At 34.8% G+C, this 11,960-nt stretch overlaps 2 protein-coding genes and 1 non-coding gene across 3 annotated transcripts; 1 reads left to right on the forward strand and 2 right to left on the reverse strand.

Moving 5' to 3' along the window:
• Nucleotides 1-1,568: 1,568 nt before the first annotated feature.
• On the forward strand, nucleotides 1,569-4,451 carry LOC110823883 (Rubisco methyltransferase family protein). Its single transcript, XM_022054380.2, has 5 exons — nucleotides 1,569-1,950; nucleotides 2,518-2,684; nucleotides 2,967-3,266; nucleotides 3,422-3,685; nucleotides 3,811-4,451. Exons 1-5 carry the CDS (start codon nucleotides 1,632-1,634, stop codon nucleotides 4,180-4,182), a joined length of 1,422 nt encoding a protein of 473 aa, XP_021910072.1. The 5' UTR covers nucleotides 1,569-1,631; the 3' UTR covers nucleotides 4,183-4,451.
• A 1,967-nt stretch (nucleotides 4,452-6,418) lies between these two features.
• LOC148268960 (U6atac minor spliceosomal RNA) lies at nucleotides 6,419-6,546 on the reverse strand. The gene has a single exon (XR_015817444.1). It is a non-coding gene; the product is annotated as a U6atac minor spliceosomal RNA (small nuclear RNA).
• Nucleotides 6,421-7,393, reverse strand: LOC110823846 (uncharacterized). The gene has a single exon (XM_022054333.2). The coding sequence runs from the start codon at nucleotides 7,047-7,049 to the stop codon at nucleotides 6,825-6,827; it is 225 nt and encodes a 74-aa protein (XP_021910025.1). The 5' UTR covers nucleotides 7,050-7,393; the 3' UTR covers nucleotides 6,421-6,824.
• Nucleotides 7,394-11,960: the final 4,567 nt, after the last annotated feature.

Here is an 11,960-nt window from a genome sequence, read left to right on the forward strand (position 1 = left end):
AAAATCTTGAAGCCAAAAGTATACATCACTGACGCCTCTAGCTTCAAGACTCTCGTTCAACAACTAACAGGAAATGAAAGGACCTGCAGAAGATCATCATCTTCTTCCTCACCCATAAACCCTACCGTGCCTGAGCAAGTTCAAGTCCCGTCTGTTAATGTTTGTATGGGTGATGAAGATGATGATCATGGAATATTCCTAGAGATTAAGAGCATTAGTAATGAAGTTAATTCTTTTGATCCCTCCATTGATTCATCACTCGAATTCTGCGACAACCAAGTGATCAATATTATCCCAGAAGAACTACAGCAATTTACTTATGAGCAGCTGATGGGTTTGGAGGATCAGCACAGGGAAGCAGAAGATTATAATTATATGTTGAATATGAACCAGAAGGATGTGGATTTTTACTCGTTGGTATACCAGGATGTGGAGTCATGGCTATTAGAGGTTGAACCATATGGTAATTGGTGTATATAGCGATGAGCAGTTGATGCCCAGAGGCCAGAAGAAAGAGAAGTCAAAATCCAATGTCTGGTTTTTTAGGGTTCTTGATCCATCTTGTTCATAATCAAATGCGCATACGAATACATTGTTTCGTAGGTTGGAGTGTGGGGTTACTTCTGTATATATTATTTATACAGATACGTACATAACATACGCATGTTTGTTCATTGCTTCATTTGTATTATTTTACATAATTACTTCATCTGTTTCTGCAAATTTATGTTTTATATATGCATGTATACTCATCTTCAAGAAGTTATCCAACCGAGTTCTTTTCCTTGATTTACCCTAGATCTTTTTCTTCTACTAAAGATTTCAAATTTGATCATTTAACATATGGCTAATCCAAGTTATTTATTGAAATTTGGTCTTAATTAAATTATTGTTGCATCTGATTCAACTCTCATTCATTAATACCTAATTTTTAGTTTTAACTTTTAAATTAACTAAAACATAATTTATTGTGTTTAAATTACCACTGCACCCATCTTGAATTTTTTGATGGTAGAAACAAATTCTTACAATTTAACTTTTATATTTTTCAATATATATGAATAAAGTAAGGTTTAAATAAAAAAAAATTGTGATTCCATTTGGTTTAGAACATTATGCAACCACACACAAGGACCCTCCATCAAATTATTTGATGAGAAAGAAAGGATATATATATATATATATGAAAAAGAAGAGGAATGTTTGGTTGTAATCATACTTGTAAATTCACTATATACCTTAATTTTACTTAAAATTTTAATATAAATTCAATTGTTATTATTTTTTAATATAAAAAACAATGTCACCATTGTAATTAAATAAAATATATATAAATGAATTACACACCAATTTTTAATTCCAAGCTAAAAATATTACCTTGATTTGAAAATTAAGTCATGTTTAAACTTTAATCTACAATTGAATGATGTTAATTAAGTATTCACATTAGACACAATACATAACCAAATCATTAAACACGGTCTCTAATATTTACTCTGACCCGACCCGGAAAAAAACCAAACTCGGGCTCGTCTCTTTATCCCGGCCCAGGGTCCAGCTGGGCGAAGGGCAGCTGCGACGATAGATGTGATAGAGGTCGACACTGGAGAGCTTGCAAAAAGTGAGCGACTATGGTTGCTTCAAAGTTAGTAGTGGCCTCTCTGATACAAATCCGCCCGCTAACGTGTGCCGCTTCTTCTTATCCTGCGCGGCTGGTTTCGCAACCACCGGACCTCGTCAAGTGGGTGAAGAGGGAAGGTGGATTCGTACACCGAGCTGTGACAATATCACATGACTCCACCTACGGACTCGGCTTAGTTGCCTCTCAACATATCCCCAAAGGTTCTGATCTAATAGTCATCCCTGATCATGTGCCATTGAGGTTTCAATCAGAAGGCGGAGATGATCCAGCTGACTCTATTTTGGCCAATTTGGCTCGTCGGATTCCTGGTAATTCTCCTCCCCTTTCATTTCTCTTTAATAGGCAATTTGTTTCTATTTGATGGATAGGCTTATGGAATGTATGAATTTAAGGAGTGAGGTGATGGTGAGCAGATCAGTCACTTCACTATTAGTTTTATGGTGTATCTGGGAAATGTGGGTACTTTAAGATCCCAAGCCAAAGTATGCAGTTTCTTATGGTTTTCATTTTTAATAGAAGATTGTTCCTTATCAAATGAATGTACTTGTTTTATTGTTATTCATTATAGTTTCAATGAATTTAAAGCTACATATTAGTTACAGTTCAATGTGGTGGCTGTTGTATACTTTAGGCGATTGCCTCTTTTTATATATATATATATATATATAACTTGCATTGATGAATTCTTGTTTGCATTTTAAGGATCATATCTCATATCAAAACTGTCATATCAATCTTGAATCTTCCGGCCTGGATTTCTTATCCTGTTTAGCATCGTGCTTTGCCAGTATAAATTTGTAACTTAAAGTTTTGCAAATTAGGCTGTTTAAAGTTTTGAATATGAGTAAACTGGACACTATGGGAGCATTTGGCAGAGGAACTTTGGGCAATGAAGTTGGGTTTGAAGCTTCTACAAGAAAGAGCAAAGGTTGGATCCTTCTGGTGGCCATACATCAGTAATCTCCCAGAAACGTACAGTGTACCGATCTTCTTCTCTGGGGAGGATATAAAGAATTTGCAATATGCTCCTTTTCTTTACCAGGTATATCATTCTTCTTATTGAGTATTTATCTGCTATATCATTAACCCAAGTTGAGAAGTCTGTCAAAGAAAGGGGATTGTCGAATCAAAACCTTTGAGTGCCATACAGAAGTTTGGAAAGTCCTACTATTTGTGGTAATTGTGGCAAATTTGATTGCTATAGTTTATTTTATCCAAAAGTGCCACAAAAGATGCAAGTGTTTTGCTGTTATGCTTTTCTTCTAAGCAGGCCTGCTTAAGTGCTTATGCACCCTTACTGAAATGTTGGTTAGTTGGAAAACAGGTGAACAAACGATGTCGTTTTCTTCTTGAATTTGAGCGGGAGGTCAAATCCTCTCTAGAAAATGTTAAATCAGATGATCACCCTTTTGGTGGCCAAGCTGTAGATGCGTCCTCCCTTGGATGGGCAATGTCAGCAGTCTCATCCAGAGCATTTCGATTGCATGATAAAAAGCTCCCAGATGGATCCCGTGAGGATGTACCTATGATGCTTCCTTTAATTGATATGTGTAATCATAGCTTCAATCCAAATGCCCGAATTATTCAAGAGCAAGATGCAGGAAACTCGAAGATGCTGATTAAGGTGGATTCTTTTATTTCCTTGTGTCTTTCGGGTCTCTTTTAGAGTTGAAAGATTTCGAACAAAATTTTAAAAATAAAAAAAGGAAAATGGGTTCAAATCTCTCTTCACTTTCTCAAATCACTTTTCATTTTCATGTTCTTTCTTTTGCAAACTAGGTTGTGGCAGAAATGGATATTGAGCACAGTGATCCTTTACTACTCAATTATGGTGGTCTGAGCAATGATCTATTCCTTTTGGATTATGGATTTGTGATACCGTCAAATGCTTATGACCTTGTTGAACTCAAATATGATGGAGCTCTTATGGATGCTGCAAGCATGGCTGCTGGAGTATCATCAACCAACTTTTCTTCACCAGCACCATGGCAGCAGGACCTTCTTTCCCAGTTAAATTTGACTGGGGAAGCTCAAAACCTCAAGGTTTCCATTTCTACTTATAAATTTTCCTCATAATTCCTCCGAGTTTGAACTTGTTTTAACAAAATCCATAGTCATTGCTAGAACTGAAGTCTCAAATTTCATTTTCTTTTGCACTGTCCTCACAGGTAAGCTTAGGAGGCCCTGAAATCGTAGAGGGAAGATTATTGGCAGCCCTGAGAGCACTACTGACAAGTGACATGGAATCAGTTCAGAAGCAAGATCTAAACACCCTTAAATCTTTGTCAGCTGAAGCTCCTCTTGGAATTGCAAATGAGGTGGCTGTCTTCCGGACAATCATTGCCTTATGCGTGATTGCATTGGAACATTTCCCAACAAAGATAATGGATGATGAAGCCATATTGAAACAAGGTATTTCAGCTTCCTCTGAATTGGCCATCCAGTACAGAATCCAGAAGAAATCCGTCATTATTGACGTAATGAGTGATCTCACAAGGAGGGTGAGGTTATTATCGTCGAAGGAAACAACTAGCAGCTAGTGATAGTTGTGAAAGCAGGGGAATAGGCTTGATCACTGCTTGTTTGCAAGTTCAAAAGATCATAGTTATGATTACATGAGTTAGCTCTAGCATTTGTTTCTATTTCTTTTTAAGTTGCTTTTTATGGGCTTTAAGTAGTGGTATTTTGGTAGGCTCTTAAAAATTTGACCGAGTAACGATGACAAGTGTGTATTATTATTCTGGTTATCTCTGCATCAGTACTGGGTAATAATATGGTACTAGAGGATCGAAATTACAGTTTTCATCAATTCTATTGCGCTTGAAATTATTACTGGCTAATAAGCATTTGAGTTGGTAACCTCCGGATATGATGTTCTTTCTATACATGTATAGGTTCTGTAATTGATTTTCTGACATAGCTTATAAAATTTTAGTGAGTTCATCATGGGAAAAATGCCATAACATTCAAAAAGCAGTTAACCCTATCATTTGTTTCTGTTTCTTTTTACATTGCTTTTTACGGGCTTTAAGTAGTGGTATTTTGGTAGGCTCTTGAAAATTTGACTGAGTAATGATGACAAGTGTGTATTATTATTCTGGTTATCTCTGCATCAGTACTGGGTAATAATATGGTGCTAGAGGATCGAAATTACAGTTTTCATCAATTCTATTGCGCTTGAAATTATTACTGGCTAATAAGCATTTGAGTTGGTAACCTCCGGATATGATGTTCTTTCTATACATGTATAGGTTCTGTAATTGATTTTCTGACATAGCTTATAAAATTTTAGTGAGTTCATCATGGGAAAAATGTCATAACATTCAAAAAGCAGTTAACCCTATCATTTGTTTCTGTTTCTTTTTACATTGCTTTTTACGGGTTTTAAGTAGTGGTATTTTGGTAGGCTCTTGAAAATTTGACTGAGTAATGATGACAAGTGTGTATTATTATTCTGGTTATCTCTGCATCAGTACTGGGTAATAATATGGTGCTAGAGGACCGAAATTACAGTTTTCATCAATTCTATTGTCCTTGAAATTATTACTGGCTAATAAGCATTTGAGTTGGTAACCTCCGGATATGATGTTCTTTCTATACATGTATGGGTTCTGTAATTGATTTTTTGACATACCTTATAAAATTTTAGTGAGTTCATCATGGGAAAAATGCTATAACATTCAAAAAGCAGTTAGCCCTATCATTTGTTTATGTTTCTTTTTACATTGCTTTTACGAGTTTTAAGTAATTGTATTTTGATAGGCTCTTGAAAATTTGACTGAGTAACGATGACAAGTGTGTATTATTATTCTGGTTATCTCTGCATCAGTACTGGGTAATAATATGGTGCTAGAGGACTAAAATTACAGTTTTCATCAATTCTATTGCCCTTGAAATTATTACTGGCTAATAAGCATTTGAGTTGGTAACCTCTATACATGTATGAGTTCTGTAATTAGTTTTCTAACATAGCTTATAAAATTTTAGCGAGTTCATCACTACTGGGTTAGTTCTAATATTTGTTTCTGTTTCTTTTTACATTGCTTTTTACGGGTTTTAAGTAATGGTATTTTGATAGGCTCTTGAAAATTTGACCGAGTAACGATGACAAGTGTGTATTTATTATTCTGGTTATCTCTGCATCAGTACTGGGTAATAATATGGTGTTAAGAGAACTGAAATAATAGTTTTCATCAATTCTATTACCCTTGAAACTATTACTGGCTAATAAGCATTTGAGTTGGTAACCTCCAGATATGATGTTCTTTCTATACATGTATGGGTTTTATAATTGATTTTCTGACATAACTTATAAAATTTTAGTGAGTTCATCATAGGAAAAAATGCCATAACATTCAAAAAGCAGCTGAAACGAGAATTGAACTAATCATAGATTTAGGAAGCTCCTCAATTTCAAAATTTTTACTTAAGGTGAAAAAGAAAAAGAAGAAACAAACGAAGAGTGACAAGGAACTATTATATTGTGCAGAGTTTATGAACAAATTTTTTTGTTGTACTCCGGTATACAATTTGCACTGCGAAAAATTTCGGACAAAAATGTTGTTAGTCTAATACGACAGTTTTGGGTTGTCTTTAGCTTCATGGTTAGTTTAGAACTAGGAATAAAAAAAAAAAATTGGGTTATAGATCCATGGGGCTAGGAAGAACAAAAAAAATTGGATTATAGATCCACTTGGAAAGGCTTCCTTAACCGGATGTGTTAACAGGAAAGCCCAAAAAAATTTGGGTTATAGATCCATGGGGCTCGGAAGAACAAAAAAAATTGGGTTATAGATCCACTTGGAAAGTGGGTTGCCTTAACCGGATGTGTTAACAGGAAAGCCCGAAAGCTATTCCCATCCCTGTCAGGGGAGATGCCAACCATCTCTCCTTTCTACGAACACGAAAGTTGGTTTTTCAAACCTAATATATAAAGAAAAAAATTTCTCATCTCTTACCAATGTGGGATAAAAACTGCGGAAAAGCAAACACTTACTAATATTCATTGGAACTCGTTGAATTATGCGATAAATGAAGTCAGAAATCAGAATCAATCCAAAACTCTAATGTAACATTACAAGAAGATGAGCTCCATCCTACAACACTAAGGAGAGATATATGTATATACATGCAACACCTGAATCGGAAAAGACACAGATACTGCATACAACTGATCCAAAAATCAGTTGCCGACTGAGATAGACCCCAGAGGAGAAGGGGAACGTTGCCTGTTGATATCTGGAAGCAAAACTCGTCTAATCTCCGTCTGTTGCAGCGATGGATGCTTTATCTTCTCAAATTCTCGCTTGATCTTCATCACTTGGCTGTGAATCAGGATACCTTTTTCCCCATTCATCTCAACCCTCTTATTACTCTCGTCTGCGCTGCTGATTGTCTTCTGCTCCATTTTTTTTATATATGGTTTATGAGTGCAAAAGGGTCACACCTTCGGTCCCCTATACCTGCTTATGAGGAGTTAAACACTTACAGACGAGTCTTATATATGCAGAAATATATATATATATATATATATACCCACCACATGTGATACATATATATATATGTATATATGTATATATAGAAGGAAAGTTGAAAGGTGAAAAAGACACGATTTGTTAATGATGAATGAGGTGAGGAAGAAAAGGAAGTTGTTGGGCAACAAGGCTTTTCATCTTTTCTCCATTTGGCTCCATTTGAGAAGATTCATTTCAATCCCTGTGACTCTCTAGATGATGGCATTACCCCAGATCTAACACAAAGACTTTTAATGCCCAAAATACCCCCACAATCTGAACACTACCAAATTGCAGTATATATATACATACACACACGCGTAAATACTCTTTAACTTAATATCCGAAATATATCCAATATTATGTTTTAGGCTTAAATTTTTAGAATTATTTCAGAAAACTAACACTAATAAAATTTGAATGGAAAAATCAGATCTGATGGATGAGAAAGTAGTAGATTACCAATATAGTTAAAAAAAAAATTATCAAAAAACAAAATTAGTGTTAATTTAATATGTTAAGTTTTTTTTTATGTTAATTAAAATGAATTTAATACTAATTAAAAAAAATTACAAAATGACAAAAATAATTAAAACATATATATATATATATATTTTCCTTTAAATAAGTTCTAACCAAATCTGATTATTTCATCTAAAGGCTAACAATATTGATTTTTTGAAATTTATAACAAATATACAGATGTATAATATAACATTCTTATACTCTAAATATTTATCCTATTCTTATTTCATTATTCAAAATTTTATCATATTATTCAACCGGTCAAATTATTTTAAACCAAGTAATTTGGTTAGTAATTCTCTCAAGCCTTTCTATATAAATATTGTTTTCTTTTTTTTTTTATTTTTTTTTTAGTGTAAGCATTCCCATATTTGTACAAGAAAACAAAAGTGGTTTTATTAATTAAGCTATAAATATGTGGTAGTTGTGAAATAATTGAATTTGAGTAATGGGTTATCTCACAACTTTAATCTAATGGTACAAAGGAGGAAAACAACCTAACTTAATTATTTATATGTTTTTTTATAGGCAAGTTACTATATTAAAACTATATAAAATTTATACTTACACTAATAATTACTTGTTGAGTCCATATATGTGGAATTCGGAACCTAAATATTCAATTTCAGCGCATGTTTTATTTGATTGATTTAATTTCAAACTTTGACTATCATATTACAAAATTAAGAAAAGAAAGACTCTAAATTTACCATAATACGCTTACTTCTTATATTAGTTTTAGTTTTAAATTAAATATAATTATTAATAATATTTTTGGTACCTTTAATTTTTTCTTTCTAAAAAAGTTATCGTATTCTATTAAAACTTAAAAGATGTAAGAATACGAGAAAAATCAATAGATATTAATTTAGAAAAAGTTCATTGTTAGCACGTTTATTGATTAATTAATTTTTTGAATATAAAGCAACGAAAAAAATAGAATACAGTAGGGGGTGAAATAATTGATATGATTTTAGCCTGTCGTAATCGAATGGTTATTTAGGTTGTAATACCTGAGTTCAGACTTTAGTTCGAAATTAATTTTAACATTTTAAATATAAAAAAAAAATATTTTTAAATTAATTTACTTAATTTTTGTTGAATCTATAGAAAAAAATAGGTTATTGATGAAATTGAAAATAATTTTTGAAAAAAGTGACGAAAATTTGGGTTCGATGGGTGTTTTTGAAAGAAAAAACGAAAACTGGAGGTCATAGTGCAAATAAAAAAAATTTACCACGTAGGACTGCCCAATCAGCAACCCCGACGAACTAGAGCACGCCGCGTAGTAAGACACATTGACATCGGTGCCACGTGGGATGCCACGCAGGCGATCTGCGTGTCTCGCGATCAAACGGCTCAGTATCGATCTCGCGCTTGTGGACGACCTGGATTTGATTCTCCTTTAAACGCAATCAGATGGTCAAGATCAAGTCATGACGAATGGTCTACACTTTTTTCTTCTTTAAACGCGATCGGACAGTTAAGATCAAATCGCGATGAACGATCTAAATTCATTTCCTCCTTAGGCGCGATTGAATGGAGGAGATTAAACGCGATAACAACCCAGATTAACACGATGTGAGTATAAATATTTCGCATCACACTAAACTTGAACCCTAGCCGCCAGCCTCCCGTCAGATAAGAAGAACAAGTCGCCAGAAAAGGGAGCCGACTGTCGACCTCCGACCGCCACTGCACCGGAGCTACCTCTGACTGCCAAAAAAAGTAAAAATTCTCTTACCCACTTGAAATTCAATTCCGAGCACCCTTATGGCTATATCGGAGTAAAACGAACGTCGGGTGAGCCAAAAATTGCGGGCAAAGCCTGGCGGCGCCGTTGCAGGCAAAACTCGCAACCTCCTCCGATGAACTCTTTCTCGATTTCAGTTTCACGTAATTGTTTTGACCATTATATTCACCCTCTTTTTCTGTGCAAGTTGACCAAAGAAAGAATCTCAGTTGCGAAGGAGAACCAGCGGAGCCGCCGTACCCAGAAGTCCCCCGCCAGTGAGTTCAAGTTTCTACGATTTTTCTGGTCAACTAAGGCCCCTGACATATTTTTCTGTAGTGATACAGCCAAAACTGCCAAAAAAAAATTGTCCAAAACCTGCTAGGCTGAGGTGAACCGCCACCGTGGGAGTGGAGCCAGCGCCGCCATGCTGGGATCTGAAATTGGCCGGAACAAGTTTTGAACACCGATTCTGGATTTCTAAGATATTTTTAGGTACGTAACAAGTGTTTTAGATTCCGTAGGAATAATTCAGAAAATCTGATACCCACTAGAAAGCGTAGTAGATAGCACGGTGTACCGAAACACCAATCTAGGGAAAGATACCTCACATTTTTCTCTGTTACAGTAAATTGAGGCTTTATAATTAATAATTGTGTGTTTTTATGAAAAATTAAAGAATCTTAAAAATAATTACAGGTCACTAGTAAATTCAGAACTAATTATTTAATGATCGTTTCGATTTTCTATTTATTTTCCTGTATTGCCTATATTTGGTTACTATTATACTATGCGTAACTCAATTGATAATTTTTAGGGTCTTTTTCGTTATTTGGTTATTGTTTTCCCAACATTGTGTGCCGATATTTCGGTCATTGGTTATTTGATTGTTGTTTAAGTGAACTGTAAGTATAAAATGAGATATGGTTATTGCATGATTGATTGTTATACTGATAGAAATCTGTACGAGAAAGACTTACTGGGTACTCAGAAAAGGGCGGACGGACCTAGTACATAGGGAATCCTATCGTGAACCTTACCTCAGTTGGACGTAGCTGGGAAGTCCTTTACCAATAAAGTTTGGGAGATATGGTTCACCTTCATACTAGACGGAGTATCGAGGTGGTGGAATGTTTGGTGCCTATTACCGAACGGGGTATAGGGACGGCCAGTTAATTGTTTAATTATATATTAGGTTCACGAGTATAATGATATCCTTATGGACCCCCAGTGGTACTGGTAAGAGGATAAAAATATAAAATGATAATTTCTTGTGATAAATAATAGTGCATGAATATGAGTTTTCATAAGTTATTATTGGGAAAAACTTATTACACAAATATGGAATAAATGGTTTTCTTTATAGTAAATGAATTTACATTAAATTAAGGGCTCCATTGGTTGTTTTTTTTTATTTTTACCAATCTCTAGTTTTTCGTATCTGTAATTAGTGTAATATTCTTACAGGACTAGTGTAGCTCACTCATGCATTAACTATTTCAGATCAAGAGGATCAAGATCCAGATTCCAATCAACAAGAGGGTTGTGAATAGTTCATCACCCGCACTCCATTCAAAAGTTAGTTAAGGTCATCGTAGGATGCTTAGTGATTTATTTGTCGTTTATTTTTTTTTATTTTCGTTTGTTCTTTTAGAATGAACATTCCCATAGTTCTATTGAGCATTCTAAATTATTGTGTAAGGAATATAAATCCTAACTCTATTATTTTGCTTCCGCATTTAATTTATGACTTTATTTTCATTCAAGTTCCGAGTCTCTACAGTTGCTATTAGAGCCGCATTCTTCGGAACCATTCCTTACATAAAGACTTAAAATATAAAATACGAGACATTTACTTACGAAAAATAAGTACAAGGACATGAGGAGAGGAGGGTTCCTACTAAATAGGGCAACACGAGACAGATCACTTCGAGAGGATGTCGATCAGCTCTTCGAGATGTTATAGAGACTCATCTCTGCCCAGCAGGATAGGGAAGAGAGGAGGGAGCTGTCTGATCCTCCACCACTGCCACAGTATGAGCAACTCCTACAACAAGAGGATTCAGTGTCATCTCGATACAACCCTGCTCCTCCACTGTATCATTCGGCACCGCTACAGTACAATCTGGTGCCCCACCATATAACCAGGTGCCACCACAGGGTCACTTAGTCCCTCCCCAGCAATATCCGGTCCTTTTTCCACTGGATTCGATTTCACCCATAATGGATCTGATAGAGATTAACACGGAGGACTTTAATGTAATCCTAAGAATGAACTGGCTAGCGGCATATCATGCCACCGTAGATTATTTTCATAAGAAACTTGTATTCAACCTTTCTAATGAATAGTCATTTATAAGTTAATAAAAATTTTAAATATCATTCCTTTATGGCAGTTTTCTTATTACAAAGTGTTTTAACTCGGTTATTTTCTCTACATTAAGCAAACCTAAGAAAAAAATTTGCATTCAAGAGATTCCAGTAGTCTAAAACTTATCGGATGTGTTTCTTTAAGAACTACCCAGACTGCTAGTGGATAGAAAAATTG

Source organism: Carica papaya, chromosome 2, assembly GCF_054855325.1.
Source record: "Carica papaya isolate Zhongbai chromosome 2, ASM5485532v1, whole genome shotgun sequence".
NCBI lineage: Eukaryota > Viridiplantae > Streptophyta > Magnoliopsida > Brassicales > Caricaceae > Carica > Carica papaya.

What these genes read in the sequence shown, in the direction of transcription:
- LOC110823883 (XM_022054380.2), top strand. Translation starts at nt 1,632, where the DNA reads ATGGTTGCTTCAAAGTTAGTAGTGGCCTCTCTGATACAAATCCGCCCG. An exon ending in ATGCTCCTTTTCTTTACCAG is followed by an intron (nt 2,685 to 2,966) that starts GTATATCATTCT and finishes GTTGGAAAACAG; the next exon opens with GTGAACAAACGATGTCGTTT. An exon ending in GGGAAGCTCAAAACCTCAAG is followed by an intron (nt 3,686 to 3,810) that starts GTTTCCATTTCT and finishes CTGTCCTCACAG; the next exon opens with GTAAGCTTAGGAGGCCCTGA.
- LOC110823846 (XM_022054333.2), bottom strand. Translation starts at nt 7,049, where the DNA reads ATGGAGCAGAAGACAATCAGCAGCGCAGACGAGAGTAATAAGAGGGTT.